At 52.1% G+C, this 22,042-nt stretch overlaps 1 protein-coding gene across 4 annotated transcripts in view; it reads right to left on the reverse strand.

Moving 5' to 3' along the window:
- The window catches only part of HDLBP (high density lipoprotein binding protein), a 73,500-nt gene that overhangs the window by 19,682 nt on the left and 31,776 nt on the right, over positions 1-22,042 (reverse strand). For 3 of the 4 annotated variants that reach the window (XM_006935755.4, XM_045034734.1, XM_045034736.1), the window contains 11 exons: positions 16,702-16,766; positions 15,428-15,540; positions 13,888-14,045; positions 12,453-12,668; positions 5,306-5,512; positions 5,006-5,221; positions 4,276-4,482; positions 4,036-4,143; positions 2,628-2,732; positions 2,178-2,256; positions 412-551 (listed from right to left, as the gene is read on the reverse strand). In XM_006935755.4, coding sequence (XP_006935817.1) covers positions 412-551; positions 2,178-2,256; positions 2,628-2,732; positions 4,036-4,143; positions 4,276-4,482; positions 5,006-5,221; positions 5,306-5,512; positions 12,453-12,668; positions 13,888-14,045; positions 15,428-15,503 — 1,512 coding nt within the window. In that variant the 5' untranslated portion in view covers positions 15,504-15,540; positions 16,702-16,766. Of the gene's footprint in view, positions 1-411; positions 552-2,177; positions 2,257-2,627; positions 2,733-4,035; positions 4,144-4,275; positions 4,483-5,005; positions 5,222-5,305; positions 5,513-12,452; positions 12,669-13,887; positions 14,046-15,427; positions 15,541-16,701; positions 16,767-21,132; positions 21,216-22,042 lie in introns of those variants that run through there. The other variant, XM_045034735.1, reaches the window with a different exon arrangement.

The raw sequence follows: 22,042 nt of genomic DNA on the forward strand, positions 1-22,042 counted from the left end.
CCAACGCTGACAGCTTAGACAGGGGAGTGCAGAACTTCAGTCTGGCAGCAGGAACAAGCCCCGCCAACCTTTAGAGTTGCAGATAACCACACAGCAGGAATTTTCAACCTTGGCTGCACATGGGAGTCACCTGGGTGCTTCTAAGAATCCAGAAAATCCATCACAGTCCCTGGAGTCAGTACTCAAAGCATCCCAGACTCCGGGGTTTCCCCAAGGCCAAAAGCCCTGCTGCAGAGCCCCAGTGCCTCCAGCACAGCACCTGGGCCCCTGCAGATCGGAGCCACTCCTAAATTGAGCCAGTCCCATTCTCCAGGACCACACATGAAAACAGAGGCACAGAGGGTACCCTGCAGAGTCACCCAGCAGGCACAGGCGCACCCCTCCCCAGCAGGGCCTGGCCGCAGGTCTCACCATCCGAGAGGCAAGCTCCAGCAGCTCCCGCTTGGCCTGCTGCACACCCTGCGGGTCCCCCTCGATACGGATCAGGTTGCTCTTCTCACTGTCAGGAGGGATGCGCACGGACACCTTGTACTGGTCTTTGATTCTGTTTACTTAATGATACAACAAGAAACACGTTTTAGACTCAGAATCTATTATGTTCCACTAGCGATTAACCACCTAGCAGAACAGGACTAAAGCCCCCACTCACTGGTCACCCAACAAGTAAAGGGGGTGATTAAGCCTTCGGTGCAAGACTCTCCATTCTCTCAAATGTGTTGGGTATGGTCTTTACCTAGATGGACCATGCAGGTGTCACCCTGAGGATGTCACGTGACGGACAGCTGGGGCCTCTCAGTGGATGAGGTTTCCCTGGCCTGGGCTATGGCTGGGGCTTTAGAATACTTAAAAGGGGTTTCTAAGGTGGAAGCAAGTTTGGGAACCGAACCACTGTGTTCTCACGTCATAAAATTACTCTCAAAAAACCAAGAATAACCGAAGGGCACCTCCCAATGACCACCTGAGGCCTCCACGGAGGTCAGGCTGCTGCCCAGAGAGACCCCACCATCAGCTGGGATCCAAATCAAGACTTCACTTCTTTGCCAAACAAGTTGAGTTGAAAACCCTCTGTCATCTTCTTTGAACAGAGACCCAAGCCCCCACACCCTGGAGAGACCTTATCCCAAGAAACAAGGCCTGCGTTTTGCCCAAGCTCCTTAGGGGTCACAGAGGAGGGCTGCGAGCACACACAGAGACAGCCAGGACATGTGCTATTCCAGGGTGAAACCACGTAGGACAACAAGAGCCAAGGACTCAGAGGCCAGGTGGGAGGTTTCAGATCGTGAAAGAAAAGGAGGGGAGAAACAGAACCAGAAAGCGAAGACAATTAACCTGAACCGCACTGGGGGCCCCACACTCCTGGGGAGCAGACACCGGCAATTTGTGTCAGAGCTACGAGTTCTTACGTTAAGACATCCCAGAGTTCATCCACACACACACACACAAATCGAGTTACAGCGTGCGCGAGGCTTCAGCAGTATGTGCAAGGAAGCTCCATCAGGAGGTGTTCTGTGTCTGTGGACTCTCGCTGGTGTTTAAAATACCCCAGAACACAAGACTGACACCAAACACGGCACAGCTGACAAGCTCACGTTACTATGAACAAAAACTGGACCATATCAGGCAAAAACCAAAGAGGGCACACTCACAGGGCATCCTGTCTACATGGCTGGGGTCCCTACAACCTAGGGATGGACCCAGGCTGGGATGTGTGCTGCCCTCTCACTTCCTACTACAGAGGAAACATAGGGACCAGGAAAGCACTGTAATGCGTTGGGTGGCCTCACAGTAAACCAGGCCAAGGAGTGGGTTTTAGAAAACATCCTTCATTTGGGCACAGCCCTCACTCAACACACTTCTGAGGAACCACGCTTGCGCTCCTGATCAGACAGAGCTCACCTGGGCTGCCGTGGTATCGCTTGCCCAAAAGAACCCCTCCCTGTGCCCGTGAGCCCAGACATTTCCTGCTCCTTGGGGAGCCCTGCTAGGCACCCATTCGGTAGTGACTAGAAAACCAGTGATGTTACCCCATCAGGCTCGGCAGTCCTTCACCGTGACCTCTGACCAGGATGGTCATGGTTACCTCCAGACCAACCACAGCCCGAGGAGAAGAGGAGTTCGAAGCTGTGTGACCCAGCCTCAACCCCAGCACCACCCCCGGCGCCATCAGCCGCACTCACTGTTGGCCCCGCTCTTCCCGATGAGGTGCCTGTGGAACTTGTGGTCCACGTTGATCTCCACATAGTCCATCCGGGTAATCTGCAGGAGGAGCACAGAATGGGTCCGGAGACAAACTCTTGAGGCCATGGGATGAGCCACAGTCTCAGACACCAGCAAGAACCAAAGTCCAAAAGCCGGTAGCTGTTGCCATGTTTTGTCACTCAACTGTCGGGCATTGTTCCAAGACTGTCCTTCCGGCCCACTTCAAAGACCCTTCTTCAAAACAAAGTCTCCTCCATCCATGAACCTCCTGGACTTGGCCAGGTTCTAACCGTTTCAGAACCTGTTATTCGCCCTGGGCTACCCCTGGGTAGCCAGGCCCACCCACGTGATGTCTCACTGGCAAGCGAGGACATTCCAGCCACGGCCCTACTTCACCAGCACCCACAATGTGCAGGGGGGCACCTTACCAGGTCTTTGACCATGGCTTCAATCTGTTCCTGGGCCACGTTTACATCCTCTGTGGGGCCTTCCAGAGTGATCTTGTCCTCACCTTCCGTGAACTCGATGTGAACCTACCGCATCAAAATGAGGAAAGAGATGGCCAAGACGGCACGGCACAGCGGCAGTGCCCTGAGAACCTGCGAGTGCTTTCCTGAGGCAGCGGCCAACCCCACCTGCTTCATATAAACAAAAACGCACGTCCAGAGACACCACAGGCGGCTGAAGAGGGCAGCTGGGGGACACCCGTTATTTCGGTACTACCGTCATCTAATCATCTTTGCTTCAGTAAATGTGGGAACCGTAAAATCCTCCACAATATGCCTACCACCCAAACCACAGACCTAGAGCACCTCAACACCACTTTCCCCACTGTTTCGCTGTGGCACTTTCCCTGTTACAGGCCTACTCCTCTTCGCTTACACAAAGAACGAGACATGAGACAAGTATTGGGGCACCTGGGCGACCCAGTCGGTTGAGCGTCCGACTTCAGCTCAGGTCATGATCTCACAGCTCTTCAGTTCGAGCCCCGCGTGGGGCTCTGTGCTGACAGCTCGGAGCCTGGAACCTGCTTCAGATTCTGGGTCTCCCTCTCTCTCTGCCCCTCGCCCACTAGCATTCTGTCTGTTTCTCTCTCTCAAAAATAAACATTAAAAACTTTTTTTTTTAAAAAGTCAAACAATGAGGACAAGCATTAGGGAGGAAATCTGAGCCCATGGAGAGCTGCCTGAAGGTGGTCCACAGGCAAGGCCAGCCCTGTCCCCGCTTACGACACACCAGGCAAGAAGGCAACGTGTGACAAGGGCGTTAAGGGAGAGTGGCCCCAGGAAGCAGCTGCATTTGTGTGAACCAGGACCCTGAGCCTAAGGGAAACATGAAGAAGTCAAGTGGAAACCCGCTGTGAGTCGGAGGGGGGTATGAAGGATGTGCTCCCGCGCAAGTCAGCCGGGGTAAGTCCACAGGGAGCCGTGGTCCCCTCCGGAAGACCAGGAAGACGTCAAGGACGGAAGTGTAAAGCATGAAAAGGCTGTAACACCGCACTTCAAACAAACGGCGCACGTGTGCTCTTCCAAGTTTACAGACATAACCATCGTGAAGTTGCTACGCCCTAATACGTGACATCTTTCCTAAGGTATCCACGACACCTAACGATACACGCAGCTTCTGATTAAAAAGATCAAAAGAATAACAGATACATTAAGAACTTTATTATGTTCTTCCTCAGCCACCCATGTAAACGGACTGTCACAAACAGCAACTGACTTTTAAAAACCGTGCCACAGTCTTCAGAGGCATGCCCAGAATAAACAACAAATGTCAGCAACGGGATGACAAGATCAAAAACTCAGAACGAACACATCCGCAAGGCCCCCTCACCTTAGGCATCTGCTGAGTGATCTTGGCCAGGTTCTGCCCTTTCTTGCCAATGATGAATCGGTGAAGCCAGGAAGGAGCGGAGACGGACGATACCGTAAAACTGTTGGCCTAGGAAACCAGGGGGCAGAGCAGCGGGTTTGCGGGGGCCAGCTCACGCGTGTTCATGCTCGCCAGAGCCAGGCGCGCGCTGCCCCGACGCGGTCCCTGCACCCAGCGCCCAGTGTCGTACGCGGCAGTTACCTTGGCATAGACTTCAGTCAGCGCCTGCCCCAGCTTTTCAGGCTCGCCTCGAAGTATCACAGTCTCGGAGATGCTGTCTGAGGGTGGGATCTCCACAGACACGCCTGTTCTTTCCAGGATCTCCTGTAAGGAATTGCCCTTGGGCCCGATGACATACTTGTGCTGGGACTTCTTTACCTCCACGGCGATGGTTGTGGTCTTCTTTTTCTAAGAGCACCATGAGGGAGTCAGAAGGGAGGACTCAGGAGGAATAGGTGGGAACAGAACACTGTCATCAAAGAAGGGGGGAGCAAGATGCAGAGCCTTACATACTCGTGAGCCCTCGCAAGTGAAGACGGGGACCAGCCAACCCCCAGAACCTCCTCTGATCAAGGGCTGGGTTTCGTCCTCACAAGAATCACCTGAGAATTTAACTCAAGCCCAGACTGAAAAGTGCAAGTCCATGAGGTGAGGACACCAAGTCCTCCCCCTACCTCAAGGGGTGAGTATGGGGACTCCATGACGGGGACTCACAGCAGACAGCTAGCTCCAACATTTGACTGGATCTGGGTGCTACATCCAGCCCAGACGTCTAGCTCCAAGCTCTGTCCACTCTTTCCCTGCCCAACAGCTCCACCTGCTAACTAACTGGAAACTGAACTCATCTGGGCACAAGAGGGGTAAGAGGCAGGGGCTAGACTTCAGCCACACCTCCAGATGACAGTCCCCACACTCCCTGCCCAACCACTACCTTCTCCTCATAAATCTTCTTGATGCGAGCCACAGCCTGGGCCAACTGCTCCTTTTCTCCAGTGAAGACAATTTCTGTCCGGTTGACGCTGGGTGGGGGGATGTTGATGCGCGTCCCTGTCTCCTGCATGATCTCACCAACAAGTCGGTTATAAGGCCCAGCGATGAAGGGGTGGAATGCCTTCTCCACTTCCAGCCTCTCGACAGCACGTTTGTCCTGGAAAGGACAGAACAGAACCATGAAGGCACAGCCCTTGGGCTGAGGCCAATGCACACACACCAAGCCCTCACCTGGCCCCACCTGCTCAGCGGAGATGAGCAAGACTTCATGGCGAGCTTTCTCAATTCCTTCTTTGGTACCGGTGATCCTGATCTGATTGCTGGCGTCATCTGGGCGTGGGATCTGGATTTTGGTTGCAGTTTTGAGCTCTAAGTCTTGCAGTTTCTCTCCATTTTTGCCAATAACAAAGCGATGGTGTTCTTTGGGAATGGCAACAGTTGCTGAGGCCTGTAAGAGGAAGAGAGGCAGAGAAAACAATAGTATTTGTAGGTCCTGAAAAAGCATTATTCCTCCACGATATTCTCTCCGCCTGAAACGCCATTCTTGCCTGCCAGTGCCAGCCCATCCCTCAGAACACTCCCAGGTTAAATAAACATCACGGTCTTGGGGACGCTTACCCTGACCCCAAGGCTAGGAAAAGTTCAAGTGCAATACACCCCCCCAGGACCCCATGACGCTTGCTCTGCTGTCATAGTTAGTTAGAGGTACTGATTTGTTCAACAGCTTCTCGACGCAATGAGCCACCACAAGAACAGGAATATTCAAGAATGCTGTCTTGTTCTCCACTTCCATGACTGTCAACACCATCCTGGGACATGGTAGGAAAGCAGGTACATAACTGACTAACCACATTAATTTTTGTTTCTGGAATACTATTTTTATTTTCAGACATAAGACCTATACCCCTAATAAACTCTTTTTCCTCTCTTTTACAACCAGTTAAAACAGACGACTTGTCTGAGAAAATAAAATAGAAATAGTCCAAAGCCTTCATCCAATGAATCCAACTGCTAGAAATCAAGTAGGTTCCTGAAGTCCCAAAGAGCCAGGAGGACACAGGCTCCCAGTCTTCCCAACTCTGTGCAGAAAGTAGGCACTAAGACGACTTAAAAGAAAAGTGTTAAAGCTCCCAACACTGGTGTAGCAGAAACTCCCGTATCAGCCACTTCCCCCTTCCCCCAAAATACCATCTTATAGCAGACTACCTGACGTTCAAAACAAAAACGTCACAGAGACCATATAACAGGACCTCACTTCCCAACCAGCACAGAAAAAGACCACCAGTTTGTTACACATTGTGATCAGCTCACGTTTGCTCCAAAAATGGATCAATGAGGAAATCAGTTTATGTAACTCATCATACCACTGACGTGTCATGACGTTGACGTAAGAAGAAAAATCAAACGATCACCTCCAGAAAATTTAAATCTATTTATGATTTAAAATGTGCAAGAACATGAACATCAATGGATGTGTTACTCCTGTAACATGACAAAAGGCATGCACCCTACTCAGCCTGTACTTAACGGGAGGTACCCACTGAGGTCTGCCCCCCCAACCTCCACTGCAGGGGGTCACCACAAAAGGAAACCCAAGGAAGCAAAGCAGGCACAAAGATGAGACAGGGAAGAGGCACGGGCCTGTGCCTTCCGGAGCCCCGGGAAACTACAACTTTGTTAAACGTCTAAGGTCTATAACAGGGAGAAGAGCAGCACCAAAGCAGCTTTATCTTATGCTAACAGCAACTGGTTAGAAGACAGAATGCAAAAGAATGGCCATTTCTGACAGGCCAAAAAAAAAAAAAAAAAAAAAAAAAGACAAAGTAGCTAAGTAGACACAACCCAACATAAGAGGTGGGGTCCCTGCACTAGAACTCACAGGACGGGGGCGCCCAGGCAGCACAGGGGGGATCCGAGCACTAGAACTCACAGGACGGGGTGCCTGGGTGGTGCAGGGGGGATCTGAGCACTAGAACTCACAGGACGGGGAGCCCGGGCAGCGCAGGGGGGATCCGAGCACTAGAACTCACAGGACGGGGTGCCCCGGTGGCACAGTCGTTAAGCATCTGACTCAGGCTCAGGTCATGACCTCACGGTTCATGAGTCCGAGTCCCGCGTCAGGTGAGCCCCACTTCTCTCTCTCCCTTTCTGCCCCTCACTCACTTGTGCCCTCTTTCAAAAAAAAAAAAAATCACAAAACACTCCTTTGAAGCTCTAATGCAATTTTTTTTTTTAATTTTTTTTTCAACGTTTATTTTTGGGACAGAGAGAGACAGAGCATGAACGGGCGAGGGGCAGAGAGAGAGGGAGACACAGAATCGGAAACAGGCTCCAGGCTCTGAGCCATCAGCCCAGAGCCCGACGCGGGGCTCGAACTCACGGACCGCAAGATCGTGACCTGGCTGAAGTCGGACGCTTAACCGACTGCGCCACCCAGGTGCCCCTCTAATGCAATTTTGAGCAAAAGGTAGACCATAAAGTTTTGCATGGCAGAACGAAAGAGAAAGGCACAAGGAAAATCTTGAAAGAGGACAGTACGGGAAGGGTACCAGTAACCGTACTAAATATAAATAATATAAAACTACTACTCTTGAAACAGAATATTAGCACACAGAAAGACAGACCAACAGGTCAGAACTGAAAACCCACAAACAGAAACAAGTTAATACGGAAACGTAGGACTTCATAAAAACAGCCACTCAAATCACTGGGAAAAAACTCTTTTAAAACTGGTGTCGACAACCTAAAGCCATATGGAGAAGGATGAAACTGGATGTGTCCCTCCCCCTGCTGGTAAGAAATTCCAAATATCCAGAACAAAAAGGGAAGAACACCCTTCCAGGCACCAGGAAAAGATGAAGTTTCTCATAATCCAGAAGTGAAACAGTTTCCCAGTGAGGACTCAAAATAACAACAGTAATGAACATGACTACACTTGAATAACCCGTCACACAGCAAAACACACCAAGGTCAAAAAACAAATGGCCAACTAGGAAGCGTTATTCATAAGGTGTATTACTGGTGCAGGTTTTTAAATTTTTTTTTTTAACGTTTATTTATTTTTGAGAGACAGAACACGAGCAGGGAAGGGGCAGAGAGAGAGAGGGAAACACAGAATCCGAAACAGGCTCCAGGCTCTGAGCTGTCAGCACAGAGCCCGACGCCAGGCTCGAACTCATGAAACGAACCACGAGATCACGACCTGAGCCCAAGTCAGACACTCAACCGACTGAGCCACCCAGGTGCCCCTCTGGGGCAGGTTTTAAGAGCCCTAATACACTGAGCAAGGTAGACTCTTTAACTTGACAGTGAAGGCCAAAGAACAAAGAGCACACAGAGCAAATGCAAAGTCTGTATTAAACAGACACTCAATCCTGAGCGCCTGGGTGGCTGAGTTGGTTTAGTGTCAAACTCTTAATTTCGGCTCAGGTCATGATCTCCGGGTCGGTCGTAAGATCGAGCCCCACGTCAGGCTCTGCACTGACAGTGTGGAGGCTGCCTAAGATTCTCTCTCTCCCCTTCCCCACTCACACTTTCTTTCAGATAAGTAAATAAAACAATTCTGCTCATCTGAAAAATCCAAATTAAAAGTACACTCAGCTACTTTCCAGAATGCCAAAAGCCCAAGCATCTGACAGGCGGGGCAAGCCTGTGGGGGGGGCCCCCGGGTGCACCTGGGGGCCAGGGCTTGGCTGCTACAGAGAAATTAAGTATGCACTGCCCTCAGACCAGCCCAGACCAGCCACCTCACTGCTACTCATCTTCGGACAGACAGGGTAAAACAGGAAATCCCATATGTACAAGGTTTTTAACCAGACACACTTATAACAGAAGTCAGGGAGGCACCCAAATGCCCATCAACAGGAATGCCTGAACAACTTCCAGCACACGCACAGAGCACCACGCACCCAAGTAAGAAAGGAGGAGAGCCACTGTTTGCTGATACGTATACATCTCCAAAAAATACGCAGGAAAAAACAGGATGTAGGGCAAGGTTTATTACAGCAAGTTATCTTTTGCTTCTATTCTCAAACCCAAACAAGGGAAGGATAAATCAAAGACTAAGAATGGTCACCTGGCAGGGGAGGGAGATTTGGGGGGGGGGGGGGGGCTGCGGAAGCTGTCTCTGACAGAATCTTATCACACAGCTCTGACTCTGTCCCAACCTAACTGTATCTCAGGATGAGAGCATGAACTCCTTCAAGCAATTTTAAGACTCCATCACCTTTCATCTTAATTGGAACTACCAGTTTGCACTCATGCAACTTTCTAATAAAAAGGCACAGAAGGGCACCTGGGTGGCTCAGAGAGTTAATCGTTTGGCATCGCCTCAGGTCAGGATCTCGCGGTTCGTAGGTTCGAGCCCTGTGTCGGACTTTGTGCTGAGAGCTCAGATCCTGGAGTCTGCTTCGGATTCTGTGTGTCTCTCTCTCTGTCCCTGCCCCCTCATGCTGTCTCTTCCCCTCTCTCAAAAATAAACTTCAAAAACAATTAAAAAAAAAAAAAAAGGCACAGAGATCCTGGATGAACAGTTGACTTTACGTCTGTGGCTACAGTTGGCCTGCACATCTCTGTGTTCGAAATCAGGGCATGATGGACACGAATGATCACTCCAGAAGGCGGCAGGAGGCCAAACCAAAGGGGGTCCCACTGTCCAAAGGTGATGCAAACTTCACCATGAAGGACTAAATCAACACATCAAAAGTTCATAATGACAGATTCCCGGGTCCCCCGTGAAGATGCCAGGGTGCCAACGTAGTCTGAACACTGACTCAACGGGTGGCAGAGGAAAGTTCTTCACAAGAAGACCAAGTTAATGGGGAGGGAGTTAGAAAACTGCCATCTGCACCCCACTGAATTTAAGCCGTCTGCAGATGATAACGGTACTAAGCAAAAGATCAGGAACTTTATTAATGGATGGATTTGCTGAAAACTGGAGTCTAGTCTTGGAATCAATAACAACCACACAGGACCACCCACAAGTTTCCTTGCCAAACAAGTTGAACATCAAAGTAACCAACCCCTAGATCTAACCCCCAGTTTACAGGAAGTAACAGTGGACGGTGGGACAAAGCAAATACCTGCTTATCCCAGAAAATCAAAGGCACCAAGAAGAGGAGGGGAGGGCACTACTGAGGAATCAAAGAGGGCATGAACACAAGATGCCCAGCAGGCAGGCCTGGTGTGGATGCCGATTTGAACTCCAAAGACAACTGGAGATAATTAATGTAAGAAGTCCACAGACTGGGCTTAGTATGTATATATTATGAAATTACTATTACTTTTTAGGGGTGCCTGAGCAGCTCAGTCCCTCAAGTGTCAGACTCTTGACCTCAGCTCAGGTCACGATCTCACAGTTTGTGGGATCAAGCTCCACATCAGGCTCTGCTCCAACAGCACGGAACCTGCTTGGGATTCTCTCTCTCCCTCTCCCACGCACACTCATGCACTTTCACTCCGTCTCTCAAAATAAGTAGCAAACTTAAAAATTACTGTTAACTTTAATGAGTAACAGCCTGGTAAGTTATACTTTTAAAAAGGTGGGGGGTAGATTACAGATGAACGTATCTGGGATCTGCTTTAAAGTAAAGAGAGGTGTAGGGGGAGTGGAGTGGGTCAGGTCTTCTCCCGCCCAGTGCTCACTCACAAAATACTCAAATATTCACTGACCAGTAAACAGCAAGTCTGAGAACTGATTACATGTCAGCAGCAAGGTGAAGTGCTGCCTGTGTTTCGGGACTTCGGTCCCTGAAGCTAGTGGAGAGTTAGTGACTTTCCCATGGCCCACAGGACGGGGTGAGTGAGAGTGTGGACAGCACAGGGCAGCTCCCCTCCTCCCTGCTAAGTCCCTGCTCTTGCCCCACAGCCCTTCATCTTTTAGCCACAACATTCTAGAGCCAGCTCCCCCAGGAGTTTGCAGAAGATCAGTGGCAGGTGGGGAGAACCCCCATTTCTTTTTTTCTCTTTAAAGACTATATTTTTAAGTAATCTCTACAACCAATGTGGGGCTCGAAGTTATAACCTGAGATCAAGAATTGGATGCTCTTCCAACCGAGCCAGCCAGGTGCTCCAGGCTGCCCCCCCCACCAACCTTTTTGTTAGAGTGAGAGACATTGAGAGATTGAAAGAGAGTGAGAGAGAGAGAGAGAGAGAGAGACAGAGAGACAGACAGACAGACAGACAGACAGTGTGAGCAGGGGGCAGGGGCAGAGGGAGAGAGGGAGAATCCCAAGCAGGCTCCACACTCAGCATAGAGCCTGATGCGGACCTCAATCTCATGAACCTTGAATCATGACCTGAGCCAAAATCATAAGTCAGACGCTCACTGAGCCACCCAGGCAGGCACCAACAGAACCCCCATTTCTTTTTCTTTTTTTTTTTTTTTTTTAAAGTTTATTTATTTTTGACAGAGACAGAGTGTGAGCATGAGCTGGGGAGGGGCAGAAAGAGAGAGGGAGACACAGAATCCGAAGCAGGCTCCAGGCTGTCAGCACAAAGCCCAACGTGGGGCTCGAACTCACGAACTGTGAGATCGTGACCTGGGCTGAAGTCGGACACTTAACCGCCTGAGCCACCCAGGAGCCCCTCTTTTTTTTCTTTTTAAAGTTTATTTGTTGTGAGAGAGACAAAGAGAGCATGAGTGGGGGAGTGGTAGAGAGAGAATCCCAAGCAGGCTCCGTGCTGCCAGTGCAGAGTCTGATATGATGTGGGACTTGAACCCACAAAGCTGTGAATCATGACCTGAGCCAAAACCAAGAGTCGGACATTTAACAGACTGAGCCACCCAGGTACCCCAGGACCTCCATTTCTAAGTAAACCCACCTAACGCTGTCTCTGTCACAAGACATTTTAATTTTAATAAGATTCTCTGCGTTGACCTTCACCTTTAAGTGACACCGCTAATAGAGAAACAAAAGGTATCATAGATTTATTTATTGTAACAGTTCTCCCCAATCAATTCCAAGTAGTGGTATCAGACTACTAAGAACTATGGAACAGGTTCAAAACAACATCTGAACTTGTAACCTCCCAAGTTCAGGACCCAGAAACGTGTATTTAACCAGCAATGCACAGACCCTCGAGCCAGGCCCTGGGAATGAGTGCCCTGTGGTGGTGTCTGCACTACACCATCCAGTGAGCCCAGCTTCTCCAAGTGTCTCCACCCTCGGGACAAGCCTTTACCTTTCAGTCCATTAGGTCAAATAGCAAAAACAGTAGGTGTCCCACTTCTATTCCCGATTTAGTGGTTTTTCAAATAAAAATGCCAGGAGGCTCCACATGTTGCCTCCCCAGTGGGGGAAGGGTCTGACGAAGCCAAAGCCGTATCTGCAGGAGCCAGCGGCACGGTCCAGGGCACACCTGCTCAGGAGAATCAGCTGGGGACCCACCTGAGTCTGCAGTCTAGCAACAATGTCCTTCCGGGCTTTCATGACAGCATCCAGCTTCCCCGACACCATGATGGAGAGGCCCTGGTCTTTGGCGAGAGACAGCTCCAGATGGGCGCCGGTCCTCTGCATGATCTCCAAGCAGATTTTTGCTTGTTCACCTTCTCCAAACTGGTTCATGTCCTTGTATTTTCTCTCCTCCAGGGGCACATGGAACACCTGCTCAGGAAAAGACAAAAAAGGGAAGGTAAAGAGATGATCAAGAGACGGAGAACACTTAGGTGCGTAGGCACCGAATACAGAGTCAAGAGCCTGAGTCCGCAGACTCCTAAGTATCCCGCCTCCTCCCCTCCCTTGCTCTACAGCCAGAGAGGGGGTGCCGCAGAAAGCACCTCAGGGCAGGAGGCCGCCTTCCAGTGAAGACAACTATACCCCGATACAAATGGACAGCAAGGAAGCACCAGGTAAGAGCGCAGTGAAGGAAACACACAAGGAGGTAAGAGGGCTGAGGGACAAGGAGACAGAGAAAAGCCACACTCAGAGGGGAGAGTGAGCAAAAGGGAGAGGGCAATAAAAAGGGGGCACATAAGGGAGCAGCATGAGCACGAGGGGGTGTTGTCCAAGCAGGAGAAAGGAAGGAACCGGATCCCCCAGCCCACTCTGCAGCAAGATGAGGGCAACGAAGGGTTCGGGCAGAGGTAGGCACGTGGACTGATGACTCAGGACGCTCCGGCTGCTGGACGGAGAAGGCACTGAGCAGAGGCAAGAGTGGAAGTGGAAGGAACCAAAATGACTCTTGGTTTTGGGCCTGAACCCCTGAGTAAAACATGGTGCATTTAATAAGATTGGGAAGACTGGGGAGACACCAGGCCTGTGTCAGATAGCTGCCGGAAAGGTGGAAAGACCCAGGATGCAGTCGGTTAGGAGGTTCAGGCTCAGGGGACTTCTTGGCACATGGGTGGCAGGTAATCAACAAGCACGATCCGACAAGAGTTCACATGGGAGACGGGGTTCACCTCACCAATGTCCCAGGTCAGGAGAGCAGAGAGATGGACTAGTGAGATCAAAGAAAGCCACGGAAATGGGTGTCCCGGAGCCAAAAGGAGAAGACTTGCTTTGACATGGGGGGACAGAAGGCAGAAAAGACAGACAAGTTCCTGTTGGAGCTGGTGATGTGGAAAGCCACTTTCAGCAGTTAGGAGCAGAGACTGGATTGCAGCAGAGACTGAAGAGCCAAGGGACCCGCTCCTTCTGAGCGCCAGGGCTACGCGGTGGGCGTGAGGACAGCTGCCCCAGCGGTGGGGAATGATCTACCCTGAAAGCCGCCCCGCCCCCCGCATGCCCAAAGCATTCCCATTTCTGTGTGTTCAAAACCCACTCCCTCAGGTGCTACCACTTCTGCTTGGAATGGCAGAGGAAGAAAGAACGGAGTTTCTACCTGAGTGATGACGGAAGCTTTGATGGGCCGGATCTTGTTACTCCAGGCGCCAGCAGGCTCCTGGGCGTTTTCCAAGCAAGCCGATTTCTCAGGGAGTGGAGGGAAGGCATCTTTGTAGGTTGGAGGGTCGCTCTCCTCTTCTGAATTTAAAGTAGCAACTGGACCAGCCGACACAGATTAAAAGGAAGCACACCACTTTCAACATTAGACGAAAAAGACACTTGGAGAGTTTTAATGTCAAAATAAATCAATAAAAGAGAGCAACAAAACATTAGTTGTGAGTGACACTCCACCCCCATCTCTTCATTTAGTGACGGTAAAGGGCCCTGTGAGCTCACCAGGCCCAGCACCCTCAGGTTCAGCATGTGGCCTGGAGGGGCCAACCCCGACAGCAGGTGCCTTACTCCTCCCTGAGTGGGGTGAGCCCCGTGAAAACAGGCCTTACCACAAAGAATTTGAGCCCAAGAGTCTTCTAATCCTTGCTTACAGAATCACAACTATGACAACGCCTGGCACATAATCAACCCTTAAATATGCAGAACAGAATAATGTCAGTGCCCACTCAGCACTGCCCTTGAGACCCGCCTCCGCGGCAGACCCCGGCCGATCTCCCACTGTGCTGACAATGACTTGTGCAGGAGCTGCCGTCTCTGACCACCCCCTCCCAACTGCACAGGAGCCAACAAGCCTGGTGGAAACCGGGCCCCGGAGCATTCATCACCTCCATCCCCCACAGAGCCCTAATCATTCACGGTTTTTTTGTCCCATTCACCAGAGCTCCGTGAAAGCAGGAGCGGGACTGTTCTGGATCCCCCCCGAGTGCCTCGGCAATGGTAGCGCCCCGCAAAAACCACTGTGAATGGATGTGCACACAGAGCAGGGAGATGACCTTTGGAACGAGACAGGCCTACGTGCCACTCCGGGCTCACCACTTCTGGCCACGTGGCTGTGCTGTCCCAGGACGCCAAAAAGCCTCCGCGCTGACAAGCAGCCGGGTCCTGTCAGTGCCTGGCGTCCCTCATCTAGAGAGGGAAACAACCCTACGGGGCAGCTGGATGGCGCGTGGCAGTGCTTGGGTCTCCACTGCCCTAGCAATAAATGAGCACTCGAAACACGGCCAGTGGGACTTACAAAGTGAAATTTTAATTAAACTTAAGAACTGATAGTTGATTCAGTTATTAGAAAACGCTGAAAGTTGAGAACAGGCTGGAATAGAAAACCCTACTCTCTCACCTGAAAATTTTATAGAATCTGCATACAGATGAAGGATTATAAATGAGAATTTAGCATTCAAATTAAATTATCCTGTTTATGTAAATACACACCAGATCTTGAAGGATTTTAGCTCAACACAACTGGGAAACAGCAATTCTGAAAAAGAATCCCATTAATTCCCAGTGACCACAATCACTGGCTTTCCAGAAAGCGGTCCACAGTTTGAGAGTTTCTGTATCCAGAAATACTGGCAGAAAGATCTGACAAAGATGCCGAAGGAGCGACGTCTCAGAGTGAAGGAGAAAGGCACAAAAGGGGCCGTCACCTTTGATCTGCTGCGGAACCAGCCCACTTCGGTGTTCAGCAAAGCTCTCTTGGGTCAAAACTGCAACGGAGCTCATGGTTGATCCTGCGCCCGTGCACAATCCGGGTGAGCCACTGAAGCAGGAAGGAGGGAGTCAGAGAGAAGAAAGTCAAGGCACAGCGAGACCGTTAAGCTTCGCGTTTCGGCCAAGGGTTTAATTGTTTCCCCGGCAAACCACACCATTCTCCTCACAACCTGGGAGGTACCAGGACACTCAAACTTTCACCAAGTGATGAAAGGCAAAACGCAAGGGAAGGAGGGTCCGTGGACAACTCTCCCGTCCAAGTTTAGCCGCTAAGTGAGGAGGCGGAGGCTCCAACTGAGCGCTCCAGTCCCATGAAGCCCAGGGGCGGCAAAAGCCTACAGACCGACACCTGGACAGCCATCCTAACATCTGCCTCAGATATTCCGGGGGTTCGTTCACCCGCATGCCTCCTAATGCTCAAGAGATCACGTGACAGCTGCTACCAAAAGCCAATCAAAAAGCGTCTGCAGGGATCTCAGGCACCACGGGCACTACAGGCAAGGCCCAGGGCACCGCACAGCTTGGCGATGCGGTCTGGTCCACGGTGGGGGATGGGGTGGGGATGGGGAGCAGCTTCTTTCACTGGAACAGCAAGAAGCAGGATGGGCAAGTGCCTCTGACAGGTGGGGGCTGGGGACCCGCAGGTATAGAGTTCCTCAGTCCAGGGAAAGAACCATGCAGTCTCTGCCTCCAGACCTGCTGCCTGAGCACCCTGTACTCAGCGGGACTCCAGGGCTCTAACAGCCACAGCCCCTTATTTGGAAAAGGGGGCTCTTTCAGCACGGAAGCCGTGGTGTTTGCTTCCCCCTTTCAACTCGAGGCGAGCTCCACGCTGCTGTGAGAATGAAGAACCCACTTTTTTCACACAATTACGCACCAATCTGTATGGACCACTGTGGCAAAAAAGTAGTAAGAGAGCCAACTGATGTAAAAAAGTGAAGTTTTTGTGTCGTTCTCACAACTCAGAACTCTTCCTAAATCCAAGAAAATTAAGCTCTACGTTCCTAAAGAGAACACAACCCAAATTCAGACGATCCTGACTAAACACAAAACTTGAACACAGTCGTGGAAGCCAGACGACACACCTGCAGGGCACACGTGCATGCCGCCCGAGTCGCAATGTGGAGCCACAAGTCTCTCTGAACCACTAGAAACGTGTGCGCGCGCGGCTCTGGGACAGGAAACCTTTGGAAAAGATGGTCAAACTTACCAGCAAAGCGGTCGGTAGCCAGAGAGTCCGTCCCGAGGCCGCCTCTGTCAGCCTGCCAGTTTTTGCTGGTGTGGGACAGGAAGGGAGCGGGAGCGAGAAGAAAACCAGAGAGAAGTTACTTATCTGTATTCTACAACCCAGATCCTTTTACCTCCTAAACAGAAAAGGGCACGACATCATCTACACTTCGGTATTACTACCAACATTTAGACAAGTTTTTCGGGAAAAAAGGGGAAGCTCTCTGCCCTTAGGCTATCAGTTTCAAACAAAACCTATTACAGTAAAATGTAAACCATCTAGAACTTTTAGGGGGCAATTTTTCCCTGGACCGGAGTGAGCCCTTAACACGGAAACTTTTCAATTGACCCATTTTGAAGTAAAATCCTTACAAACTTGATGGTCTGTTCTCTTGCGTGGTTGACGAATTTCTCCTGCACCCCTCTTAATCTCTGACTGCTAACCCAGGAGGAAAAACATTCTGTGACACAAAACAGAATGTGGACCTCGGGGGGCTCCTCCTGAGCATCTCGGGGTGAACGAGAGCTGCTGTCTTCATGAGCTCGCTGTGCCTTGTGGTTACTCTGTTCCCGTTGTTACCCTGTAAAAGTCCTTTGGTCCCTTCTAATCCACTGGGGATTTAGAAACCAGGCCATAAAATAGCAGGGTTGGAAGGGACCTTCAAAGGCCATCTGGGGAGGACCGAGAACCACTCTGTGAAGTAAGAGGGTGTGGGTCACCTTGCCTTAGGGACTTTGGGAGAGTGAGGCTGCCAGGTAGGTTACCTGCCACTTTACGCAAACCAGCACACACACAGGGACAAGGTGCGAGAAGGTGGACTTTCCAACAAAGGTTGGGTATGTGTCTGAGATGGGAGAATCGACAGCAATAATAAGAACATCCTGCTACCTAACTGTAGAATAACATCCCCAAATTCTTGCCTGTGATACGTTTAATTCAGGAGTTAGGAAGACAATTCATGGCAATCAGGGATGCACCAATAGACTCAGGTCTCATTGTCCAGCAGCATTTCAGAAATTAAAACAGAAACAAACAAAACAAAAAACAAAACAAACAACAACTCTAAAAGCAAGGCTTCAGTCACACGGGGAAAGTGCCACAAGCCAGAGGCCAGAGCCTCTCTGGGGCCCCAGTCCCACCAGATCCTGGTGTGCACCCTAAGGCAGAGGGAGAAAAGTGGAGACAAACTGACCAAGACAATTTTATTTAAGAACCTGTCTCCAATAATTCTAACCCGCAAGTCCTACTGAAGACTAAGGCTCTTCCATTAAATCAAAGTACCAGAGCAGCACGTTCACATGTTGATTTTGACAAGGTGCAGGAAGTGAGCACTCCTTGCAATCCCACATGTCCGGCCAGGGCACACTTAGCTAGTCCAGGCACAAGATGGAGGTGTTCTAAGTCAAAGCACCGACAGCGAGGCCAGGACCCAGGCATCCACCCTGCCTTTGTCGCTCAGAACTCCCACGTGGGTTGCACCTGCCCTTTTACCTGCCAACCTTGCATCTCAACAGCCTCCCTCCCACTCCAGGTCATGAGGAGTCCCTGTTACTTCCTAAAACCCTCAGACACCCCCCTAGTAACTCAGGTTCCCCACATGATCGACTAGACCCACACCCTCTTCTCTGTGCACCTACTGACCGGTCCTCTTGCCTTCCTTGACAGGACAAATCTTCCGTGCCTGGTGAAAGCCACACAGCAACCCTGCAAGGTACAGTCACTGTCCATATCCCCTCCAGGCACAGGTCTGTGACAAGCAATTCCCACTCTGCACCTAGAGTCACCTTAGAGGACGAATTCCTGAAGGTCCCTTCTGAGATAACTCACACGCCTTTCAAAAATCCATTCCAGCTCGCTCTTCCATGGGACCTTGTAGTGCGAGAAACACAAGAAAGGATCGCACACCTACTAACGTACCAGAGTGAGAGCCTGTCCCAGAGCCTCTAACACCCCCACGTGCACACAGGCCCCTGGGGCAACAGAAGGACAAGTGGATCTCCAGAAAACTCCAGACTTGTTTGACAGGATACACTGGGTCTCGTCTCCAGATTTCCAATGGTAGTTTATCACGGCTGGAAATGAATGGATCACAACCAACCACAGAGTTAACATCTGGGGTTTTGATATCCTCAGATAAGATGGCTTTTTTTTTTAAAATAAACTGCTCAAAACCCTGTCTTAAGGATCCATTTTAAGCACATACCTGATGACCCTTCTCTTAAGGCTCTGCTCTAAGATTTTATAAAAGGCTGATCTCAGCCCTCCTAACGTGCTCTCAGCATGACAGTCTACCTGCCTCTACGTCTACAAATCAGCACCAGAGAGACTGTCCCCCACAGCTCTATGCCCGCCCCAGCCTGCTCCCCGCAAGCCCTCACTCTGCCTTCACGGACAACACACAGCAAGAGGACTCCCACTCCAGAGTCCTTGGACGACCGCACAGTGACCACTGCTATCTTAAGTTCGCAGGAGCCCTGACACAAGCCCCACCATCAAGGAGTACAGGCCAAACACATGCTATCGCAGGTCCTCGACTGATGTACTAACACTACTCAAATCAGGCTTGAAAGGGACCTTCAGCAACCTTTGAATACCACCGGACAGGCCCCGCACTGCCTTCCAAAGGAGCCTCGCTCCACCTCTACACAGCTATCAGAATAGCGTGCCGTATATAGTGGCAAGATCCACAACTTTATTCCCCCTTCTCGCCACAGAGAACAAGCCCACTCTTTTCTGCAAGATCGCTTCAGACTCATGGAGCGGTCTCCTCCGGGTTTCCCCCAGATCGCCCCGGACCCTACATCATTTTGCTTGTTCTCAACTACTTTCCCTGCAGGAAGCATTCAGATCCACTTAATGCAAATCTTCAACTATTCTCACCCTGGACTTTAACTCTTGTTTCCCAGAGTTTAAGTGTCCACAGGGGGGAAAAAGGCACCTCTCAAAATATAACTGTGCAGCAGCAGAGCTAGAACCAAAGGAAAGGGGACAGACAGAAGCAGAGAGAGAGAGAGTGTGTGTCCTCCGTGGCAGGGAGCTGCAAGCACTCCTGACTGCTGCGTGGGAGAAACACAGTCACAACGTCCGTGGATCACATCTGGAACTCGGTCCTAACAAATACACCACAGAAAGCCTTTAAAGAGAGAATTTTACTTCCTTTGCTTCTGGACAAGTACATGTGCATTCCCTTGTGACCTTGTCAATTACATTTCCCCAGCGAGAAGTCTATGCAGGGAGAACTCCGGAGGAACAGAACAGAGAGGTACGTCCGGGCCACCTAACAAGCTCCTGCTTCACGCGCCAAGACAGGACTGAATGTGCTTGGTACTAAACACCCGCAGTGCAAACTCAGACTTCTTTCCTCTTCTTCCAAGATTAAAACTATTTACTTTTATGCCTACAGTAAGCCAACAAGGAAAACCAATTTTTTCTCCAACATACTTCTCAAGACCCACACGCCGAACTTGAGAACAAAAACGCGCTCCCCACGGGCCAAAAGTTCGAACGAGGGCCAGGTGAGCGGCTCCCCCAAGTTCTGAAGTCGGCACCCGTCCCGCAGGAGGAACTTTCGCAGATGCCACCTCAGCAGGCCCTCCCACAGGCCACGCGAGCCCGCAGGCGGGGACAGGCTTAAAGGGGCAGTAACGCGCTCGGCCTCCCCGCCTTTCATCCAAATTCGGTATTTTTCCGTAATGCACTTTTCGTGCGCCGACCCTGGGGTGCGTCCAAGTTGCACTGCAGCCCCCCAGGGCAGCAGACCCACCCGACCACGTAGGCAAGCAGCAGGTGAAGGTGCGGCTAGGCCTGCACGGGGCCCTACCGCCCTGCTGGCCCCAACCCTGCCCTTCGGGACCCGCGCTGCACCCCTAGCCCTGCAAGCCTCCCCCCAACCCGAGCCGGGGGAGGGGCGCGCGGGGGGTGGTGGGAGGGGTCAACTCAGCGGCCGGACGCCCACGTCAGCGGCCCGGGCCCAGGTCGGCCTCCCCTCCCCCACCCTGGGCTAGGGGGCTGGGGGGGGGGGTTGTGGGCGGCACGGAGAGAGAGGGACTTCGTGGGGGCGGGCGCCGCAGAAGGCGAGGGTTGGGGGTGGGGTGGGCGCGGGCCGGCACCGCGGACTCGGGAAAGTTTCTCACTCTTCCCAAGCCGGCGCTGCGGCCCATGCGCAGTGATGACACGTAGCCGCCCCCCGGGCCAGGCCGAGCGGCGGAAGGGGAGGGGGCGCCCGGGAAAAGGAGGGGGCGCCCGGTTGGCGGCGGGGGAACGGGGGAGGCGGCCGCGGCCCCTCCCCCGCCCGGCGCTCCACGTCGGCAGCCCGCGCCCCGCCCGCCCCGCGCCCCAACTTCCCCGCGCCGCCGACCCCCACCCCTGCTCGCGCCCGGCCCACCCTCCCCCCCCGCCCCGGCCCGCGCTCACTCCTTGGGGTCGGCCCGTCCGTCCCGCCGTCCGCTCGCCGCCGCCGCCGCGGAGTAGCCGGCCGCGCTCCGAGGCCGGCGCCCGGGCCCCCGCGGCTATATAGGGCGGCGGCTCCAATCCCGCCGAGACACGTCAGGCGGCGGCCGCCCCGCCCCGTCCCGCCCCCCCTCGCCGCCGCCGCCGCCGCGCCCACGCCCCGCCCCCGCCGCCCCCCGTGGGGTCCCCACTCGCGGCCCCAGTCCCGCCGCGCAAGGCCGAGCAGCCTGCAGACCGGGCTCAACTCCGAAAGAGCTCTGCGGCCCCTGGGGTGGGGGTGAATGGGGGTCGGAGAGTTGAGAAATGCATCTGCCCACCCCACCCCCCACAACCGGCCAGCCGAGCCGCTCCAGAAGCGAGGTCACTAGCAATACTGCCTCCCCACCCAAGAATAAAACAAGGGACCTCGAAAGGCACCCCAAGGGAAACTGTTGCCCGCCGCCCCCGCCCCCAGCATTTACAACTCCCCACTCTGTCCTAACCAAACTCCATGCAAACACGGCCGGCCTGGCCCCAAAGTTCGGGCACAAACTTTCCTTCCCTCTCACTGCCAGGTGGTTCAGTTCCTTGCATCCCTACTCTATTCCCTGGCTACCAGTTAAATCCCCTTCACTGAAATTGGTAAGAATGGGTGTGCCTACTATGCGCAACCCTAGATCCAGCAGGAGAGAAGATCCCTGCCCTCAGGCAGACTTCCACCCTAGAGGGGGAGAATGGCAGGTCAGGTTTGCACTGTTTTAAATCAAGGGTACAGGTCTCCTGCAGGAGTTTGTATATATTAGTTTATATCTCTGATGGAAATGTCAGGAACAGATTCCTGCATCAATTATGGAAGTGCACCACAGATACCTGGGGCCACAGGGGGCAAGAGGCA

The sequence above is a fragment of the Felis catus genome, chromosome C1 (genome assembly GCF_018350175.1).
Source record: "Felis catus isolate Fca126 chromosome C1, F.catus_Fca126_mat1.0, whole genome shotgun sequence".
Classification (NCBI taxonomy): domain Eukaryota; kingdom Metazoa; phylum Chordata; class Mammalia; order Carnivora; family Felidae; genus Felis; species Felis catus.